Below are 23,144 nucleotides of genomic sequence, written 5' to 3' on the forward strand. Positions count from 1 at the left end.
GGGTGAAATTTTTCCCCGTTTTTGTAACATTCATTACTGGTACTCTGCTCCTTTTGGTCGTGGCGTGATGATATATAGCCTATGTCCTTTCTCGGGTATCAAAATATCTCTATACCAAATTTCATGCAAATTGATTCAGTAGTTTAGGCGTGATTGAGTAGCAGACAGACAGACAGACAGAGTTACTTTCGCATTTATAATATTAGTATAAATATAAAAGTATAATAGTATAAGTATATGAATACTAGTAGTGACATCTACTGGTTTTTACTATCAATTTTGGCGTGGCTCATCACGATTTTGTAAAGAAATTAACTTATTTTTTTGTCCACAATTCTCCATTTGACAAGAAGGCTTTACAAAGAAAATTTAAATAATTTCGATGTCCTTTTATAAAAAATATAATGTCGTAGATTAAATGCTAGTACAATATTTCGCCCCGGCTCCACCACTCCTGAATAACTATTATTTTTCCTTGCAGGTGGAGTTTTAACAGTTATGTTCATACATTTGCCACTGTATTTATCTAATAGATTATTCGACACTCCATAAGCGTGAAACTATCTCCACAAACAGTTCTTACTGCAGGTTTTTTAACCTGGTAGCGACACCTAGTGTCAATCGATACAAAACTTACTGTTAGTTGACTATCTCAACAACAGATGGCACTATGTGCGGCGACGCCATTTTGTGTTGTGGTGTCCCTCTTATTGGTGTAAATAGGTACATAATACGTCCTATCTTATAAGAAGTAAGCCTAATCTAATTTTATCATATTGGTACCCAACTCCAGGCTACTTATAAGATCATTGAGAAATTAAATATACCTAATAAAATTTTCTGACCTTCCTTCGGGAAGGGGTTTTAGTGTCCCCCATAGAGAGTATTAATATATAGTCCAAGAGCTTAGTGGCAAGCCTTATATGGAAAGTTCTGATATTCTATTCAAGATTTGTAATTTTGTACATTAGTGACTCGCAAGTATATGCAGCTAACCATGGCCTGTTTATTACAGCTACTCAACTGTCTTCCAGAAATACACATACTAATATTATAAATGCGAAAGTAACTGTCTGTCTGTTACTCAATCACGCCTAAACTACTGAATCAATTTGCATGAAATTTGGTATGGAGATATTTTGATACCCGAGAAAGGATATAGGCTACTTTTTACCTCGGGAAAATGACGCATTTCCATGGGGAAATTCGGGTGGCGGACGAAGTCGCGGGTAAAAGCTAGTTCATTGTAATTGAGATAAATCGTGCATTCGGAGGCTCTCTAAGTTTTAAGACTAGAACATTTCTCCTAAATATTGTAGTGGGGGTTTAATAAAATAAAGACATATTGACACAAACATTCATTTATTTCACCAAAAAATTCGAAGATTACATGACACGGTTATTTTACTAATACATTGAAATATTTGATAACAAATCAATAAACTTAAGACGTTCGAAAACAAAATCTATACATATAATAAAACAGTAGATAATAAATAAATGTCAAATCATCTTAGGACTAATAAAACAATAAGAAAAGATTAACATTTTAGGACATAATTAAATTTTGCACCAAATATTCATACCTACTCTCTTAAATTCTACACCGCGTCTTAAACCCAAGCGACTCGAAAAACAAGTCAATCGTGGCATCTTTACCTCATCAAGGTCTTTAAATAAAAGGATGGTTATTAAATTAAGTCAAAATCCAAATTGTTTTAATCAACTTAACATTGTTGTAAAGAAAATTTAATTTGATTGGAGATTCAATCAGCCTGCGAGTGGTGACTGTAACCTGAAGGCAGTCGTCAGGCACTTCGTAAAATGTGTATTCGTGTTTTCCACAATATCATCATCAACCTAGCTTTTCTTCTAAACTATGTTGGAGTCGGCTTCCAGTCTCATCGGGTGCAGCTGGATACTAGTGTTTTACATGGAGCGACTGCCGACCTCCACAACCCAGTTACCTAGGTTATACGAAACCGTTTTATTGCATAATGTAAACAAAATAATTTTAAAATAAAAAGTAAAGTTGCCACAATTGACTAGTGTCCTAGCTTAATTTTATTTCATTCAAATGTCAGACACTCGAAACCAAGCACCTACACAAGCCGATTTTAATCACAATCCATTTACTTATACAATTTTGAATTCCTAAACATCCCTGTTGCCAGACACCCTGCTCGATACAGTACTTTCTAGATTAATTTTAAAACCCCAGTCTTTACTCTTCACTCTTAATTTTATTTAAAAGAACTGGTTTGAAAGGAGCTCAAGACGGCCAACGTCTTTTAAAAATATATTAATAATACGTTAGGGTATTATACTGGTTTAGTTAAATAAAACTAGTATTAATAATGTAAGGAATAACCCATCCCGTCTGGGAGAAGACCCTCGCCGAATAATGAGACAGTCATTTAAAAAAAAACGAACGTTCTAAGCACAGAAAGTAAACGAAATCTTGTGTTAAAATTTGAATTTTAGATATAATATTAAATCTAAACGAAAAATACAAAGGCTCGTGACGCCATTATGTCTCCAATTTCCATATGAAAAGGCCGTTTAAACGTATCATGCTTTGATTGGCAGTAAAACACCCCAATGTGTAAATGTGATATGAAGAATAAGTACTTATAATAATATTAAGAGGTAATTACTTATACATAATTCAAAAAGGGGAGGGACCTATACTTCCTCATTCACGTTAATTTGTAACTTATAGTACAAAGAATAAAACAATTAGAATAGGAAGCTCGAGTTTTGTAAATTGATAGAAATATAAAGGGTTTTCTCAAAATAATTAAAGTATATGATACCACAAATATGAACTTTGGAGTAAAACTACATTAAACATTATTTAAATAGACACCAATAAGTCTTAAATTGAATTAGTTATATTGAAATGCTATTCTTACTCTAGACCACAGTTATATATACTGGGTATACCTAATATGATTAAATATTACACGTATTATTCTTAATAAACGATGGTATATAGGCCACCATATACAAAATGTGACTAAACAGTTCTTATACAAAAATACTTAGAAAATTAATCACAGATAGAACCAGCGATGAGCTAAAATAAAGTTTTAAAATATTTTTCTTAAAAAGCAAAATTACTTCGTAAGTCTTTTTGCTATTAACTTAAAAATTATCAACTTATTGTCAGAAATCAACAGTTTTCAATTAGTGTAATAATATAATTTAAAAACTTTTAGAGCAGTAGCGTAATTCTGTACCACTCTGGACTATCGACTAACTATCGAGAAATTTTGTATGAAAAGCGATTCAGCAGCGCCTCTAGCGGGCTACGAAGGAACTTTTTTTGTAGTACATTTCAAACGTCAAATTCTCGATGCTCGTCAGAACCGTGTGTAGAGAATCGCTCTAATGGTTAACAAAAATATTAAATTTAAAAAAGTATATAAACATTATAGCGCATTAGATCATAAATATTTCTACCACTACCATCTACCATGTTCCAATATATAAGCCCTAGCCAGTTACGTCAAACTACATAATATATAAGCCAGATTTACACATACACTCTATCGCACGTTCGTAGGAGCGTACAGGATTACAAGCAGGAAACCTGCGCGCTCTTCGCTCGCGATTTTCTTCGCGAGCTTGACAGATGATCGCGGCGCGTGGTCTTCCTTTCCCCCTGCACGCCCTTAAAACGCTCGCTGTTTCACGCTCGATTGTTGTTACATGCGCGATAGAGTGTGTGTGTAAAGATGGCTAATGGAGCTTACAACCTACCTACGTCATATTTTCTAAATTGAATGTCATAATAACGACAATTCTTGAATAACTAGAAAGCTTCACAAGTCTTCAATACTCAAATAGAATAAGAAAAGAATAAATATTTATTTTCCTTAATTGTGGTAACAAAACGTGGTTAAAAAATTTAAATAGATACGAGACACATTTCGCCATTTATAGAATTCAAATAAACAAAGATTTTTGATGTAGGTTTGCCATAATTAACACAAAATTAATGGTGAAAAGAAATTTTTATTCCTGTATTATATGCTGCCGTGGGACGTATATCGGTGACTCGGCTTCGTACGAAATTAAAATTGTAAGATTAAAATCTTTGACTATCAAAGACCAGTGTAGCCTTGTGTACTTGGCTTTAAATTTACCGTACACATATGTATTTCGTTTCGCTAACCTAACATATTTGAAATATATATGATCTCCGTGCTGACATCGCTTTAAGTATTGTCTTGAAGATCACCCGTAGTTGACAGCTCCAAAGAATCGTCGGTAGAGGCAGCCTTTCCTGAAATTAAATTAAAATAATATTTTAATACAATGTTACTTATTGTGATAATATTGGTCATCAATTTACCTATATAAGTGTGTATTTAGAAGTATACATATAAATATGTTTATCAGTTATTTGGTTACCATAGTACAAGCTCTAGTTTAATAATAAAATTATTGGACAACTTACACACAGTCATTTGATTTCAAACTAAGTAGAGCTTGTACTAACCAAATAACTGATTAACATACTTCTAAATAAATAAATTAACACACAACAACATGCACAACATTACGTTTGTTTGTTTGCTTGTGGCTACGGTTTAATATGTAATGGACAAAAGTATCCATTCCACAAATTCACCGTGCCCATTTGCTCTAGGTACACGAAGTTGATCACGACTAAATTGTTAGTCGCACCCTTTCAATGCACCATTGTTATCTAATATCACGCATATATATAATATCACGCATATTATAACCTAAATATAGGCAGTTATATAATCCATACTAATATTATAAATGCAAAAGTAACTCTGTCTGTCTGTCTGTCTGCTACTCAATCACGCCTAAACTACTGAACCAATTTGGATGAAATTTAGTATGGAGATATTTTGATACCCGAGAAAGGACATAGGGTATTTATTACCCCGGAAAGTGATGCATTTCCATGGGAAAATTCAGGTGGCGGACGAAGTCGCGGGTAAAAGCTTGTACACATACAACGTGTCCCAAAACTCAACGTCAAAACGAAAACCTGAGCTAGGCCGAGTTGTGTTGGCTCTCAAAAAATAATTAAAAAAAATCTATCTCGTGTAGTTTAAAAATGACAACCATTTTTGTAAAATTGCCACCCTCTGATGAGTTTAGTCTACTGTGGCAACAAATGACTTCTTTTCTAGTTCTTTTTTTATGTGGAGTATTCTTAAGTAACGCTCCAACAAAATTCAATTCATTATTTGCACCCAACTTCATTGGAATATCAGAAAATATCCCTTTTATGGCGAATTATGCCGTGAAAATAATTTCATCACTCAACTTTGACAGTCTGTCCTGAAAAATAATTGTACTACGCTTTTTCGGCATGTACCTTAAAAAGTTGGCGCATTTAATGAGCTTTTGAAAATGGTATAACACTTACTAAATTATTTCATAGACGATGAGAAAATAAAAAAAAAATCTTAAGATAGTCGGTATTTAACGTATTATTAGTTCGTCATAAAACTTTCTCAAAATTATTCTAATGTCATCTAAGTGTTCTGTGATGATGTTGTCCTGGTAGATTTTGGATACGGTGGTCAGTTTCATTGAAACCAGCCAACAGTTCAGATTTTTGTTTATAGTGGCCAAGTGTGTGCACAGGTACACTCTCATAGTCTGGTGGGACGGCTAAACCGTCACGACCAGAGAGAGGTCAGGCGCAGGACCGACGGCTTTACGTGCTCTCCGAGGCACGGAGGTCCCTTACCTCAACTTCCTACCTGCGGGCAATCTCTGAGAATTTTTTAACATAAAATCTCTAAAATTACTTTTTGGCTCGACCCAGGATTCGAACCCGAGACCTCTTGGGCGGCAGTCACATAAAGCGACGAAGAAATTTAAGAGTGGGACGGATAGTGACGCTACATTCATGGTGTTAGTGACATTTATTGTATTTGGGATTGTTTAAATAAAGATCAATTATTATTAAAAATCTAATGATTATTTAAATGAACCTTTTCTCAATCGTCAATAATTAAACATTACTTCTCTTTAATTACACCTCACAGAACGCTTAGATGACATTAGAATAATTTTGAGAAAGTTTTATGACGAACTAATAATACGTTAAATACCGACTATCTTAAGATTTTTTTTATTCTCTCATCGTCTATGAAATAATTTAGTAAGTGTTATACCATTTTCAAAAGCTCATTAAATGCGCCAACTTTTTAAGGTACATGCCGAAAAAGCGTAGTACAATTATTTTTCAGGACAGACTGTCAAAGTTGAGTGATGAAATTATTTTCACGGCATAATTCGCCATAAAAGGGATATTTTCTGATATTCCAATGAAGTTGGGTGCAAATAATGAATTGAATTTTGTTGGAGCGTTACTTAAGAATACTCCACATAAAAAAAGAACTAGAAAAGAAGTCATTTGTTGCCACAGTAGACTAAACTCATCAGAGGGTGGCAATTTTACAAAAATGGTTGTCATTTTTAAACTACACGAGATAGATTTTTTTTAATTATTTTTTGAGAGCCAACACAACTCGGCCTAGCTCAGGTTTTCGTTTTGACGTTGAGTTTTGGGACACGTTGTATATGTCAACAATATAAGTCATAATAGGAAGCATGTATATTGCAATCAAGGTAGTAAAATGACATCTACTTACTATGACTTCAGTCGTTGCACTGTGACGTCCCGTCAACCCCTACATGATGTTGAGGACTTACCCCCGGTTTGTAAGGTACAATTAGTACATTAAGTATTTATCTGTTCAAAAGCGTTTAGTGTTAAACGCTATTGAATAGATAAACTACCGCTAAATGTAGTCAGAAACCGGGGGTAAGAAGTGGATGAGCGCATACTACATCCTTAGACGGTGGGTAGACTTCAGGCTTGTGGGTCTTTTGCAGTAGCGGCCCTTGCCCTTAAGTAGTCTTTGGAGCGGTCTGAGGACAAATACAGATAAATTAGAATTTTTTAACGTTTTTAAACTCTCGCGAACAAATAGTTTTCAAACTCGGTGAACAAATAAGGTATCCTAACCTTTAATATTCAATCGCGTTTGAGACCCGTGGCATTATAAAATTAGAATTTAGTAGTAATACTAAAGTAGTATGTTCCTTACTCATTTACATAAAATAAAATATATAGTATTTGTTATCTTTACAGTTCCTACAGCCTTACAAATGATAGTTTATGAAATTTCAAATAGTATCGGTATTAAAGTGGAAAATTATATTACTAATCGCAAGCAATAATATGTTGCTTACCTATGACGTTTAAGTTGGCGTTTCAATAACCCAACTCGGATAAGTGTGACGTCACTTCGGGTTAACTTTTGTAATCTTCTATTCAATACAATGCGAGTGTCAGTCCTTAGGGCTTTGATCCTGTAAAATCAAAACCTATTAATATCTTTCATTTATGTTAGTATCGATAAAAAAACCATAACGTATTATATTATTATTATGATCATTATTAAAGCAGTTTAAGTATCACTGGTCGTGTAGGTCCCACTAGGTTATGTGAGTAATGGAATAAAAAGCGTACCTGTGCAATGATAGACACTGTAAGCAAAAGTCCCACACAGTTGGCTGGTTTCAATGAAATTTGCCGCTGTATCATTTCAAGCTTCTGCAGGGTCTTAAGCCTTAAACTTTAGAGACCAGTAGATATTTTATTGCCCTAAAATATAAAAAGATTTTTAATGTATACAGCAGTCAGGTTAAAAATAAAAAGATGAAAAGTTATCCTTACCAGTTTGCACGGAGACGATATATTTTATTAAGTGATTATTATGTTATTATAATTATAAGTCTTCATCGAATATTAGCACATCATTAATTGTAATTGGCCTCATTTTCTACATTCTAAAGATAAGTTCTGTGTAGGACCGCTATAGATGATACAAGCGCAGCACCATACTAAGGCGAGAGAGAGGCCTATACTCAAAAATGGATGGATACAAGCGTACTACACAGATAGAAAAAGGATATCATATTTTATTTTAGCCTATGGTTTGTCGTCAACCTTGCGTCAAAGTCGCTCAAACCGCCCTAAGGGCCATTGACATGGTTAATTGACAACTTCACGTGCCCTCCGAAGCACGGAGACGCTCAGCTTACGACTAAGCGGTCACCTATTTAAAGAATGACCTATTGTTGCCCACAGATCGTTTGCCGACCGGTGAGCGCAGGTAGCTATTAGCGCCTTAAGAATAAAGGATTATGATTAATTATTAATATAATAACGTTGACTGGCTGTGGCTTTGATAAATATTTTTATAATTAATTTTAATCTGAATCAGAGTCGTCGATGCGCTGATTCGCTGCGCGTGGATGACTGCGCCTAAAACAGAAAACAGTTTAAATTAATAGGTACTTTTTTCGTATGGCTAGTGTCAAAGTTGTTGTACCCGAAAGGCCTTGGCCATGAACGACTGTTATCTATTTCGACAACGGCCGGGACCGACCGTTCACCGAAAAATACCACTAGGCGGTCACCCATCTTTTGAATACGCTCGCCAATGGTTGCTTAACTCACAAATCGTTAACCGACCGGTGAGCGCAAAAGGCTGTGAGCACCCAAACATTATCAATTATTATTGAAGAAAAGCGGCTGTTGTAGTATAACAACGATTCTTTCAAGAATAGGTTACGATTTTCTGCAATTAATTGGGTAGTTGACTGGTTAAACAAAAAAATATTAAACTTGTACCTACTTGTAAAGGGTTCATTTAAAATGCTTAGGCATTTTTTTCATAAATAATGTTGAAATTATAATCATTACTAATGACAGACTAAATCATTTTATTAGGCTTTTGATACCAACGAAAATACTAAACTGTGACGTCACTACACTGTATTTCTGTAACTAAAGTGTCTGATATTTCATGAAGAGTAGTATTGAGTCAAATACCCAATTATTATTAAAATTTGCTTGTGGCACGGGTGTCTAAGGACTTGAAAATACGATCAAATCCAAAACAGACCGTGCCAAATATACTCTAGGTACAGTCACTGGACACGACGAGTATGTCGCCTCCTTTAGTATAATGCACCATTGGCCCCCTTTACACACATATTCTATCGCGCACAATACAAAAATCGCGCGTGAAAGAGCGCGCGTTGAAATGGTGTGCAAGGAGAAAGGACAAACCGCGCGCCGCATCGGTCAAGCCCGCGAAGAAAATTGCGAGTGAAGAGCGCGCCATCTTTCCTGTGCGTTATCCTGTACGCTCCTAAGAACGCGCGATAGAGTGTGTGTGTAAAGGTGCGTAATGTTTTTAAAATAAATAGTATACAATATGTACATAATAATATAATATCAGGTCATACACTCGAAGGTACAGGCAAAAGTGTGTGAAATACACCCACGTTTGCAATGCAATAGGGTGTTTTTTAACGGGCAAGTTATAAAAAAATCAGGCTATTGATATTCAAATATACGCTAACAGAAGTTTAAAAAACCAATAACACTTTGCCTGCCTTGGAAATCGATCACGACGACTTTTACACTTACTTGGTCTTGGACCGTTCTGCGATGACGTAAATCATATCATTTTTAGATATTCCTGTAGTGGGCCTCTTCCTATTACGGCGCACTACAAGCCGTCCCACACCAATGATTTCGAGATCAGTTAGCTCGAAATAGGTATCCTTGGACTGTAATGTACAAACAATATTAGTTCAAGTAATATAACTGTTTTATTAATAAACGTCGTTGATCAGTAGCGCAATCCTCTACAGTTGGTAGTGTCGAATATCGAGAGTTTAACATTTAAAATGTACTGACAAAATAGTTCTTACGCAGCCCGCTAGAGGCGGTGATCAGAGTTTCGTACAAAATTTTGCATTTTGTATTCACTTTAGGCACAGAGCTACGCTTCTATACAGACGGTAGTATCAAAAAGTTATTTTGACATTTAAAATGTACTGTAAAAATAGTTCCAAGGGCGCCCGCTAGAGGCGTTGATGAATGATCAACGCCTGATACAACATTTTATCGATAGTAGTGCAAAATACGCGCTACTGATTACAATCAACGTTGACAGTGTCTCTATAGAAACAGCATGAATGCAATGAAACTGATACATCAAAATATTTATAGTTATATTCTTTATATTATAATTTTATAGTTAGTAAATAATATATGTTTGCCGCTGTGCTTGTGGCGACGGCAAACAACGAAGTTTTCAAACTATCCAACCCATTGTTGTGCTGTGCCAATTTACTCTAGGTACAATGGCCTGGATACGGCAAAGTCTTAAAGTCGTACCCAAGACTCTTATGCACCATTTATTATTAAATAAGTTACCTTTGTACAATACGCGCACGGTCATCTGCTGGCTTACTACCGACGATTTAGTTTCATCAAAATGATTTCAAAATCAAGCCTTTAAATTTCAATTGGCGTGATCATACGCCGATTTGTAATAAACAATATAAATAAAAATCTAAAGCTTCACTTAAAAACGCCGTTTAGTAAGCCAGCTAATTCCCTAAGCTGAGCTTGTACCATATATATACATACATATATACCTGTATATATACAATCGATAAACATAACATAATATACACTTCGAAATATATACAGGGGGCCTATCACGTATCTCAGTTGACACCTATTTGAAATACACTATGTTGTACATTTTTTTCTCCTTTCTATTACAGTGATAAACACGTTACGTCAAAGCAGCGATGTACTGAATAGTGACCATAATCGTACACTAGTTGTCAACTGAGATACGTGATAAGCCTGCTGATAAAAAAATAACATAAAACTCGAAACGGATACTCGTGTTCATCACGCAAATATTTGACCTGTGTAGGATGTTAAATTCAAACCCACCACCAGGTTATTTAGGGGAAGTTTTCTGCTGTCCATAACATGCAGTACAAGTAATGTAATTTTTTTGCGTATTATTTTGGTACTTGAAGTCAGTGGACACCAAAACGCTACGCATACAATTTTAAAAAGCAATTGTATTGAAGCAAAAAAAAATATTACTATGAATAGAGATCAGTCCATGCAAAATATTATTAAAGCAATAGTCTGTCTGTTACGCTTCAATATCGAAACCAGCAAACCGTTATTCATTGAAAGCAAATACATCAATAAGAAGGCCCAGAGACAAACATTAGCTTACTTTTTGTCAATAAGTAGACAATATTACAAAATTATCGTATCAGTTTCAATTGAGAATAATATGATTATGAGCACGGGGGAATTTCCCCCATAAAACACTATAATTGTCGTAATTAGGCCAGGATCGCCACTAAAAGAAAACAAAAAAAAGCAATTTGTGCTCACCAATTTCATGTCCTCCCCGCTGACCAATTCTCCCGCACTATCATCAGAGTTATAGTCACGCATTTCTATGCCACATTCTCCAAATATCTTCGGTCTTCGCCGCCTCGGCTTACTATTACTTGCTCCTCCTTCTTGTGCTCCTGCTGCAGGCTTATTTTGGGGGGCTGCAGCATCATTATTAGCCGGTTGGTTATTAACCGGTTCGTTATTGGCCGGTTGATTATTAGCCGGCTGATTATTATCCGGCTGATTATTAGCCGGCTGATTATTAGCCGGCTGATTATTAGCCGTTCCGTTATTTAACGGTTGATTATTTTCCGGTTGATTATTTTCCGGTTGATTATTAACCGGCACATTATTACCGGGCTGATTATTTGCGGGCACATTATTCTGTGGTGCCACTCCCTCTGCGTTACCGCCGGCGTCTTCGTCTTCGCTGGCAGTCAGGTCGTAGCATGCTTCTGGTGAAGCAGTAGTTCCTATTCTACTTTCCGTCTTTGCTTTAGACATGTTGTCTGTAACAATATATTGTTAAAAAAACGTATATTAGTGACATTCTTTAAGAAGAATTAATATCTAGTTAAAAAAATATGGAACGTTCTTAAACTACGACTTGGACACATAATTATACTAAGATGCGCAATTATTTAGTAAATTTCAGCTTACGGTTTATGAGATAGAGCCTAGTGACAAACGGACAGACAGTGAAGGCTTAGTAGCTTTATTATATAATAGTTACCCGTTTTTACCTTTTAGGTAGGGAACCCTAAAAAGTTTAGATACCTCTACGATAAATCAAAATGTCTAATTTTTTTCTTAGTTGTCAAAAATTGGCAAATTTTAAACAGTCATTACTATTATTATATTAAATGAAATCCAGCTTAATTACACGGTCACTTTTTTCATATTCACTTATTAATAATCTCACTCTTTTTCTTAAAGAAGTAGGCAGAGACAATAAAACTCTATACGGCCAGTCTTTTCAACAATTAACCAGCATAATTAGGTGTAGCACAAAATAAAGAATATGAACAAAAGCCAACCGTAATTGGCGCCATTTTGTTTTTTCTCTAACTCCTCCCTCCGGCCCTTCCTATTTAACTTAACTTGCCCACCCCTAAAACGAAACGTGCTTAGAATTACGAAAAAACATGAATTTGCAACAATATTTATTTAAATTTGCTTTACTTTGAGATTACACTTAGGTCAAACTAATTTCCAATGTGAATATAGAAATTTAGCCCTGTATTTAATAATATGAACCTTTTTAAACATTGTTAAGTTGACCGTTAGAAAAGGATAGCGCTATACATACTTCATAGCCTTGTCTCTTTCTCAGAACAAGTTTGGAATCCTTTATCGTATCACAGTATTTTATTACTACTATCCCTTTCTTACCCCTTGCTTGCAGTCCGCGGCTCCGAAAATCGTACTTGTGATACTTCCTACTGATATTATAAATGCGAAAGTTTGTGAATATGTCGGTATGTATGTATGGATGTTTGTTACTCTTTCACGCAAATACCACTGAACCGATAACGATGAAATTTGGTATATAGGTAGCTGGATTACGATGTAAGACGTATGTAATTTGACTGAAGACTGACTGAAGATAACACATAGGCTACTTTTTATCCCGGACTTCCCGAGGGATCGAGATTTGCACAATAACAGTTTCCACGCGGACGAAGCGGACCCTATTATATTTTAAATACAAAAAGTTTGACGTTTGGATGGATGTTCATTGCGTAATCATTAACTGCATTATAGATTTTGATAATATTAGATACCCACATAGTTCATAGCCTGATTTAATACGTAAAATACTTTTCCCCACGAAACCCTTTCTCGCGAATGAAGTCGGTTGAAGTAAGTTATCTTTAAAAACATAAATTTTATAAATTAATCGTCGCTTTCACCTCGTAGTTAGGTATTTATACTTAGTTACAATCGGAATGATATTTTCCGAAGATTTGTCCGAAAGAAATAAGCCCATTTAATTAAAAAAATATATTTTCTTAAAAAACAAAAAGGCTACTTTTAACATTAGTTTCCCCATGCTGCTTTAAAAAGATAAATCGAAGACCAGCAATGTTTAAATATTTTTGTTTATTCGAGCGTCACAACCCACTACGCCACGATCGTTGTCGATTTTAAAGATTACAAGCAATAAAATATTATTATATTTAATTCACCGTGAAAATGTATGATGAAGTTATTTCATAGAAAAAATTATAACGTTAATTTCTCATGATACCCCATTTACAAAGCGATAACAGCGCCCCTGGCGGTGGATAGCGAGACTAAAAAAGGCGTGACGCAGAAGCTCGCTGTACCCTCCTACCAAATGCCATTAACATTTAATGGTGTTGTGTACAAATATTATCTATACTGTTACTTCGTATGGTATATTTGATAAACACTCAAATATTACGTTTACGAATATGTTAATTTCGAAATTAACGTAATTAAAGCACCGATTAATTTAAATTAAAAGCACTATCAGTCAAGACATAAACTACCCGTGTGGAAAAGAGACAAAACACTATACTAATCCAAGTTAACACGATAATATACTGATTAGTTCGGTTGTGAGTCACTTTCTATCAGATTTGAAACTGTATATAAATGAAACAGACAAAACACTGTATTACTAATCAGAGTTTATGTTATTATTGTAGGACAGTAAGTATTTGTCTTAATAGTAGCTAGGTAACAAGCCTGATAAATGGTAAAAGGCTCGTCGTATATAACGGACATAGTTAATGGTGAAACATCGGTGTATTCATTCAACTCTGTCTAATACTTCGGGTGTGCGGTGATAATATTTCAAAAATGTATGGTGACACAATCCAGGGATGATTCCTGACAAAGACAATCACGGGTTTGCTTAGAACTGTGACCACACTAACGGGAAAAGCTGTCTCTCTATCTGGGATGTACGGGGCCAATGACACCTGCTTTTGACAATATAATGACTTTAAAATTGCAGGTGGAGACTTGCCAACTCACGAACTGTAGACCCTAAAATAGTCGCTCGAAATGCAACAAGGGGTATCAGGGACGTGTGCGGCTGAAGGACGAAGATGCCTCGCTTCAAGTCAAGCTCAGTTGATGCGGTCTGAGGGTCAGGCATCACTGGCCACCTTAAGCTTAACATCTGTCCTCCGAACAGAGTGGGAGCTCTGCTCTTGCGACTCCACTCTGGACGGCCAATAAAGGCAGGCCAGAGGCGGGGGACCGCTTCCTCGTCAGTTTTTACTCCGACCAGCCAACTAAGGCAAGCCGGAGATGAGGAAGGGTGACTTCCCCCTGGAGCACTCAGGTACCGCGGGGTCGCTACTCCCCGTCACCTCGCCTCGAGGTGCCCTGCGGGCTTCTTAATATTATACTAGCTAGCCGGTTGTCGGTAGTCGATAGTGAGAATCGAGCTACAGGAAGGTTGACCACACTACCATATGGGATTCATATCATGGAAGAGAGAGAGAGAGAATCTAGACACTAAATTATTAAGATGTTTTTATGTTAATAGCAAAAGGTAGAAACTAATTACTGATAGTGCCACACTACGCATTGCCTGTATCAGTAATTAAAATGACAAATAAAATTATTGTATATGAGAACAGTAAGAATGTTATCCGGTTATACAATATCTAGGCAATAGCCACCTTTACACACACACTCTATCGCGCATGAAACAACAATCGCGCGTGACAGAGCGCGTATAAAGGGTGTGCAAAGGAAAGACCACGCGCCGCGCTCATCATTCAAGCCCGCGAAGAAAATCGCGAGCGAAGACCGCGCTGCTTTTCCGCGGGTAATCCTGTACGCTCCTAAGAACGTGCGATAGAGTGTGTGTGTAAAGCTGGCTATTGTATAGTATGACTGAAACATTCTAGTAACATGTAAACTAATTAATGGTATATCTTGTAAACTTCTTAAATGAATTTGCAGGTCGTGAGGTTTCTTCGTTCTCGTTCAGATGCGGGTGACGACTACTACTGAAACTGACTCAAACACTTCAGTTGCGATATCAGTACTAACTCAAGCGTTTGACCCAGTCAGCAGATGTGTCAATACGACGGCATTACCTACGATACAATATCAAAAATACACATAAGTACATAATTTTCTTTGAAGCCACAGTACTTCGTGTTTCTTCGTCTTCTACTAGTGTTGGTAGTGTAAACCACTTCGGGAGCTTGGCTGAGATCGAGATGATAGACACATCTTTTTCTCAGCTAAGGTCCCCGTAGCAGATACATCGATACAGCATCACCTACGTACATACAAAATCTAATATACACATTCATTTTCATTGAAGCCGCATTACATAATGTTTCTTCGTTCTTCTGCAAATGTTGGTAGTGTAAACTGCTTCTGGTTAAACAGACGAGTCCTAGATGATAGTCAAATACAGATCTAGTTCTCGTCTGTGTACAGTAGCAGATACATCGATACAGCATCACCTGCATACATACAAAATCTATACTAATACTAGCTGACCCGGCAAACGTTTTTTTGCCATATAAATAAAAAAGGTGTCATTTAGGGGTATGAAAAATAGATGTTGGCCGATTCTCAGACCTACTCAATATGCTCACGAAATTTCATCAAAATCGGTCAAGCCGTTTCGGAGGAGTATGGCAACGAAAACTGTGACGCAAGGATTTTATATATTAGATTATAAAGCTGAAAAGTTTGTTTGTTTGAACGCGCTAATCTCAGGAACTACTCGTTTGAATTGAATTTTTTTTTAACTTTTGGATAGCCTATAACATTACGCTATGACCATTAGGGGCAGAGTAGCAACGAAAAATTTTACAAAAACGGGGAAAATTATAACCCATTCTCTCTCATGTGACGCAAGCGAAGTTGCGCGGGTCAGCTAATCTAAAATACACACACAAAATTTTCATTAAGGCCGCATTACATTGTGTTTCTTCGTTCTTCTGCAAATGTTGGTAGTGTAAACTGCTTCTGGTTAAACAGACGAGTCCTAGATGATAGTCATATACAGATCCAGTTCTCGTCTGTGTACAGTAGCAGATACATCGATACAGCATCACCTGCATACACACAAAATCTAAAATACACATTCATTTTCATTGAAGCCGCATTACATCGTATTTCTTCGTTCTTCGACTAATGTTGGTAGTGTAAACTGCTCCTGGATATACTGCCCGGGAACAGAGATATATGGTCAGTTCTGGTCCCCGGCAGAATACCCAGCAGCAGATACATCGACTGCTACATATGATCGTCAATTCTCGCCAACAAGCTTAAAAGCTTAATATATATTAGCTTAGCCTTTGTTCCAAACTATGTTGCCGTCTGCTTCCAGTCTCACCGGATGCAGCTGGATACCAGTGTTTTAGATAGAGCGACTGCCTATCTGACCTCCACAACCCAGTTACTTGGGTCATAACACGATACCTTTCGGTAAGACTAACTTGACTGGTTGTCAGACTTTCAAGCTTCTGACTACTGTTAACGACTGTCAAAGATCATCGAAAATGACAGCCGGGACCCACAATTTAACGTGCCTTCCGAAACACGGAGGAACTCGATATGTATAAGATGGTCACCCATCCACAGAACAACCTCAGCAAGCGTAGCTTAACCTCAGAGATCGATCCGTGGGGCTGTTGTTTACTAAGCCACGAGCTTAAAAGCTTGGCGAGTAATATGTTACCACTAATGCAAAAAATACTTTTATTTCAACACAAAAAAATCGATACACACAAAGTTGATACAATCTTTAATACTAAGTACATAATTTGTCTTCGTTCTTCCTCAGGTGTTGATGGTTATAGCACTAATAGATTCGAGACACGGAAAAGCAAAACGACTATGAACAAGCTTTACTTCTTCCGAGACACGAACCTACTAGCAGTTGTCTTGATATGATGATGATGATACATACTTATACATTAAAATAAACGGTAACAAAGAGTAACCAAATATTTATTTAAAGTTAGCGTAAGAATTTAGTCAGTGATATATCATAAGACATGTTATAATTCTCCTAAAGAGGGGCTGATATATACGTAAGTGATGATCTGGTCAAAAAATTATCTCGTTTCTTCAACTTCCCTAACAGTAAAATTGTTATTTTAAGTGGTTGGGAGATCCAATGGGCTTAAAATGACAGCTTAATCTTCTAAAAAAATGCGCAAATGTCCTGATTATTTATTTCCCCTCAAAGAACAAGCCAAATGTTCACAATCCAAGAATGAAAGTGCTCCCTTATACATTTTTGTGTCCTACCTTAATACCTCAGGGCGTGAATATGAAAGGACACCTTATTTTTTATTACTCAATGTCCTAAACCCAAAGTTACAGGCTTCTAGCTCCAAAAACAAATGAACTCGCTGATCTCATCTCATATATATTTTGAACCCCTATTTCATCTTCTATGGGGATTAGTTTATCAAAAACTCTAAACTTAGTTGTTTCTATTTTCATTTTATTTTATCGTATGGTTAGTGGTCAACCTAGAGTTATAGTTGTTCAAAGCAAAGCAAAGAAAGGCTTTGGCATGGCTTAACGACTGTTATCTTAATTTACAACAACCGGACCGACTATTAGCGTGTACTCTGAAGCACGGAGATGTTCAGTTCAAATACCACTATGCGGCCACCCGTCTATGGACCGACCGCGCCTAGGGTAGCTTTAAAGTCACAGCAGACGTATCGGAAAGAGATCGTCATAGTTTTGTCTTTCTTCTTGCCGTCAAACAGTCGTCCACGTAACGTAAGCGGATCGGAAGCGGCTACAGCTACGCGACACTGCGCTAACCGCTTGTTGACAAATGGTTTCCACGGTAACCGAGGGACATGAAAGAGGTTACAGGGAGCCATCATTCCGATACGAATCTTAATCGTTTACCGACCTATGAGTGCAACTTTTTTATCAAAGACATAAGCAGAAAGTTTTGCGCTTCTAGTTTTGAGAATTACGCTGCTTTATTGTTTTTTTTTGTTCTTGGTGGAAATGCTTGATGCATCGAATCCCCATTCGTTCTGAACGGGGACGTATGTCGGACTCCCAGCGGATGAGCTGGATCTACCGACTAAAACCACCGGTCAAGTCAACGTGCCTATCTGCGTCAGGGAGCAGACACTGCGACTCTACTCTGAACTCTAACGCAATTCTCTACAGTCGGCACTGTCGAGTATCGAGAGTTTGGCATTCAAAATGTTCTGCCAAAATTGTTCCTACAGTGCCCGTTAGAGGCGCTGATCAGATTTTCATACAAAATTTATCTATAGCTAGCCGATTGTCCAAAGATGATAGTGATAGAGAATCGAGTTACTGGTCATTGGTCTCTACCCATGTGCAAAAGGAGTGGCTTAATATTAAGCCTGTTATCAATTAGATATGTACGTAAATCTCTCAGAATAATATTTTTTGCCTCATTTTCGATAAACCAATAACAAGAAAGCTACGGTAGTTAAGGATATTCAGTTACGAGTAGATAACAATCAATGTGAACATTAACTGGAGGTTTAGATAGAGTGGTTATTTTTTAATAAATAAAGTCTTTTAAGTGAATGGACACATTTATGTCACACGTGTAATTCAAAAGATAAACAATAATGTGTAATAAAAAAGATATCGTAAACTTTTCAAATTTTTTTTTTTAAATTGGCATCCTGTACGTAATATTATGATTATTTTCAAAATTTTTGTCGGCGTAGTCTGACAAACAGAATGTACGTTTTAGAACGGGGGATTGAATTTAAGACTAAATAAAACCAATTATTCTTGGTTCTTATAAATGTAAATTCTGTGATAATGAGATGTTACAGAAGCGGAAGTCAATAAATGGGAGTTTCACTCAAAAAATAATATTGGGGTAATCAAATATCGATGATTTAGTAAAAGTCGCAAATACCGATGATTTAGTAAAAGTCGCGGGAAGCCGATGGAAGCGGGCAGCGCTAGACCGGACGTTGTGGACATAGTTAGTGGAAGCCTATGCCCAACAGTGGACGTCTACAGGCTTATTTGATATTAATGAACCCTATATCGTTAAAATCAAGTTTTAATTTGACGTAACTGTAAACGGCGCTCCATGCTTTCATGGGCATTGTCTTTTCCGCATAGCACTCATTGTGGATCTTAGTATTATGTGAACAAGCCGCAATAGTTTAAAAACTTTCAAAATATATTTTCCAAAAAACCTAGGGAAATATCAATATGAAACCTGTAAAACATATAAAATATCTTAAAACTGCGTCAGATCCAAGTGTCAATATACTATGCTGGTTTCAGCTTAATTACAATAATATAGTTTTTACTATTTGATAAATTATCATGCGTTTCTTTTATTATCTTTTCTGTTAATAATTTTTGTGTTTAAAATTTAACATTTTTAAAATTTACGTTTAAAATCTAACCGCTATATTCATAAAAATATATGAAGTTATGAAAGGCTGATAAGATATTTTGTTTCTTTCACTCCTTAGCGAAAGGAAAAAGAGAAAACATATTTTCGTAGTTTTTTTCCTAAAATAGGTTTATTGTGTGTTTATGAATAATTCTACATATAATGCTCAAACAAAAAATATTTCAATATAAATATAATTTAAATACAACATAAAATATCTCCGCATCGGCGTTAAATATCGTCATCTGTTTAAAGAGATATTTTTTGTATCGTGAATTATAGTACGTTTAGAAGATTTGAGTTTTACTCAAATAAAGTTTGGAAAGTAGTAGTAAAAATCATCTGAAATTTTGCGCATAGTTTAGTTTTTATTGAATTAAAGAGGCGCATTTAATGGGTTTCAGGTTCGATGAAACGAGGTCTATCCAATACTTTTAATTTTTTTCTGTATTACATCTTTAAATGTTGTAACATGACGATTAAAGTTTTTTAATTTTAGTCAATGGTCGTGCAGTAAATCTGGGTACTAATTCTTCGAGTAGGCAACTTTGACAGGAACGTTATTTCTTTCGTTTGCTTTTGTATATAAAAAACCATACCATAATATTTGGATTTCTTATTTTATCGTATGGTAAGTCAAGTCTATCTAGTGTCAAAATTGTTAAAGCCGCTTGAAAGGACGTTGGCTTTACGACTGTTATCTTAATAAATTGCAACCAAAATCGACTTTTAACGTGCCCTCCGAAACTGAGACGCTCATATCAGATACCAATATGCGGTTTCATATTCCCACTTAAGCTTAAGCTTTTTATTAAGACTACCAATTTTATTTTTTAAAACCATAGACATATGGCAGCTTCTGCTATTTTTAATGAGTGGTACTTTTTGTTACTTTTTTCAAAGCTACTCATTTGATTAGGGTAACCATGAATGACTACAAAATTTGGATTTTCATCTAGATACAGGTTTTAAAAACTTTTTGGGAATTAATATGGATGTAAAGTTTTAAAGGCATTAATTCCCAAGATATATTGTAAAACATCGAAAGCTTAATTTACTCCTCTTACTATTATCACGAATAAGAATGTTTATTACTTAATCGTACCAAAACGACTTCGATGCAATTCGCTAGTAAATAACCAGAATGAACACATAAGTACATCTATTACCCCAGGAAATCGATAACGCGGGTGAAGCCCCGGGCAAAGCCAATATGTCGATGCAACAAAACGCTGCGCGCGCTGTAGACGCAGCGCCAACGCCCCAAGCGGCGGGTAGCGGTATTAAACGAAGGCGTGCCATGCGAACCCCATGGCGCCGCCCCCTTCTGCCGCATTACCATATATGGTAATTGATTGCGCTTCGTACTTCGCATGCGCGCCACTAACGCCCATTGCCACGTGCTATGCGAACCCCGTTTTCCAAACAAGCGCCGAGCTTTGAAGTTAATAATATTGTTTAGAATGATATGTTACTAATAAATTAATACAAGAATATAAAACGGAAAATATTATTGTCGTCGACGAGACTATTTTTTGAAAAATCATATAGATGTTTTAGTTTTTGAAGCCGCCTACAGCTTAGACTTAAGGTATTAAAAATTACCTATTTAATGAAATTGTATTTTTAAACGCGCGTTTCAAATAAATTTTGTGAAGATCGTTTAGTCTGCTTAATCTTTATGAAATAAATCAAGTAAAAATATAACCTTTTTAGAAATTATTATAATGACGATAATTGGATCTTACACAATTTTATACAGAGACCAATTGGTACTCTGAAAAATATCCTTGCGTCAAAGATGTAAGAGCGCTATCACGATTGAAATTATAATAAACTGGAGGTACTTTTTTGTTTGGAGTATTACTATAAGGTGTAAGTAATAGGCTCTAAACAGCTTTGACACTAGGTTTATCAATAGCATACAAGACGCTAAAGAAAGAGGAAGCTGATTGTACTGTCGTATCCCGGCCTAAATTGATAAATTTGATTGAAATAAAGTTTTAAATCTTCAAAATATTTATCTACTTTATCATCCAATTTATGTGATGATGATTTAATTTAATTATTATTAAAATCATTTAATTTAAGTATTTTTTAAATACAAAGAAATGATTTTGTATAAGCTAGCTTTTAAATGATATTATTATTTAACATAATAATGAACTCAAAGTATGTAAAACTTTTTTTTTTATGTATTTAAAATTTTCGCAAAAGGAGAAAAGGCAAGTATGGCCCTAGTATATAAGAAAAGCTATCTCTTTTGTTAACCCTTTTACTATTACAAAAAAAGCAATTTGTTTTTAAATAAATTTCAAATCGAGAAATACAAAAGATGGATGTTATCCTTTCAACTAACTCTTTTACTACCAATAAATAACAAACAAATTTAAAATATTAAATTATTGAAAATACATTTTACAATCAGCTTCCATCTTCCCATGCGCCACCATACTGTCATGGCGTCACTCCATTGGTTATTCCTCCATTTTGTTTTATCAACACCCATGAATAATAAATAAATTACAATATGATACAAACAGAATTTACCCACAAATATTTAAAGGATTGTTCTCCAACGGCAATATTTTAAGAAAAAAATACTTCTACGAAATAACCAAGTGCAGATCCCCATTGCACAGCATCTCGCGCTCCCCTCGCAAGCTTCCCTTACAAACATCCCTTGCACATTTCACCCCTCGCAAGGGTGATAACAACCAAACCCTGTTTTGCGTATCCAACCAGCATTGATAAGCCAACTCACAAAATATTTATTTAAAACACTATAATTTTTTATCCAAAATAAAACAATTACTAGTATTTTTTTTGTTATTTAACAATAACATTTTAAAAACATTTCATTTCGTCATAATTATTTAAATATTAATATTTTAATAAGAAAGAAAAATATCAATTATAAGTCATGGGCGCAAAAATTAAAGAAAAGAAAAAAAAACTTTTTCAATCTAGCCACTGTTTATAATACTATTATTATAAACTATTGCAATCCAATAAGAAACTATTAGCACTATTATCAACTCCATATTCAAAGGCAAGTTTATATATTTATTTATGTCCGCCATTTTGTGTCAATGCACCCATGATGCATCCCTCCCATCGAACCAAGATGGACTCCATATCGATTTATAACAAAGTATCACAAATTTCGGTAAAAAACAAACGAAAAACGTCTCACGACTTAAAGAAGTGGACAAACGAATACTTGTTGAACAAAGCAACCACGCGTCTTGAAGACGGCGTCTAACACAAACACAAAGAAACAAAAGTAGTTGGAGACGCAAAACGCACAGCACACACTAGCAAAAATCTCACAAGCATACAAATTTAAATAATATATATTTAATATTCACCTGGTTATCTCCTGGATACAGCTATGGATGCTCAAAGAATTTACGCGAAAGACGCGGACGCGACGTTCGCTTGCCCGGG

At 35.7% G+C, this 23,144-nt stretch overlaps 1 protein-coding gene across 3 annotated transcripts; it reads right to left on the minus strand.

Moving 5' to 3' along the window:
* Nucleotides 1-1,366: 1,366 nt before the first annotated feature.
* LOC142986319 (uncharacterized) lies at nt 1,367-23,144 on the minus strand. 3 transcript variants are annotated; one of them, XR_012960346.1, is made up of 8 exons: nt 23,066-23,144; nt 11,300-11,814; nt 9,509-9,651; nt 7,745-8,335; nt 7,538-7,643; nt 7,258-7,377; nt 6,654-6,933; nt 1,367-4,291 (listed from the first exon to the last, which is right to left on the minus strand). XR_012960346.1 is itself a non-coding variant. In XM_076134767.1 (4 exons), exons 2-4 carry the CDS (start codon nt 11,807-11,809, stop codon nt 8,281-8,283), a joined length of 708 nt encoding a protein of 235 aa, XP_075990882.1. In that variant the 5' UTR covers nt 11,810-11,814; nt 23,066-23,144; the 3' UTR covers nt 7,690-8,280. The 3 variants fall into 3 exon arrangements, 1 of the variants encoding a protein (XP_075990882.1); XR_012960345.1 differs by having other exon boundaries at nt 7,538-7,672; XM_076134767.1 differs by lacking the exons at nt 1,367-4,291; nt 6,654-6,933; nt 7,258-7,377; nt 7,538-7,643 and having other exon boundaries at nt 7,690-8,335.

The sequence above is a fragment of the Anticarsia gemmatalis genome, chromosome Z (genome assembly GCF_050436995.1).
Source record: "Anticarsia gemmatalis isolate Benzon Research Colony breed Stoneville strain chromosome Z, ilAntGemm2 primary, whole genome shotgun sequence".
Taxonomy (NCBI): Eukaryota; Metazoa; Arthropoda; class Insecta; order Lepidoptera; family Erebidae; genus Anticarsia; species Anticarsia gemmatalis.

Bases quoted from the DNA above. Each gene is read 5' to 3' on its own strand.
- LOC142986319 (XM_076134767.1), bottom strand. From the start codon at position 11,809: ATGTCTAAAGCAAAGACGGAAAGTAGAATAGGAACTACTGCTTCACCA. The intron at 9,652-11,299 runs GTGAGCACAAAT...TGTACATTACAG, and splicing joins GCGGGGAGGACATGAAATTG to TCCAAGGATACCTATTTCGA. The intron at 8,336-9,508 runs GTAAGTGTAAAA...TTTCTGTTTTAG, and splicing joins GCAGAACGGTCCAAGACCAA to GCGCAGTCATCCACGCGCAG.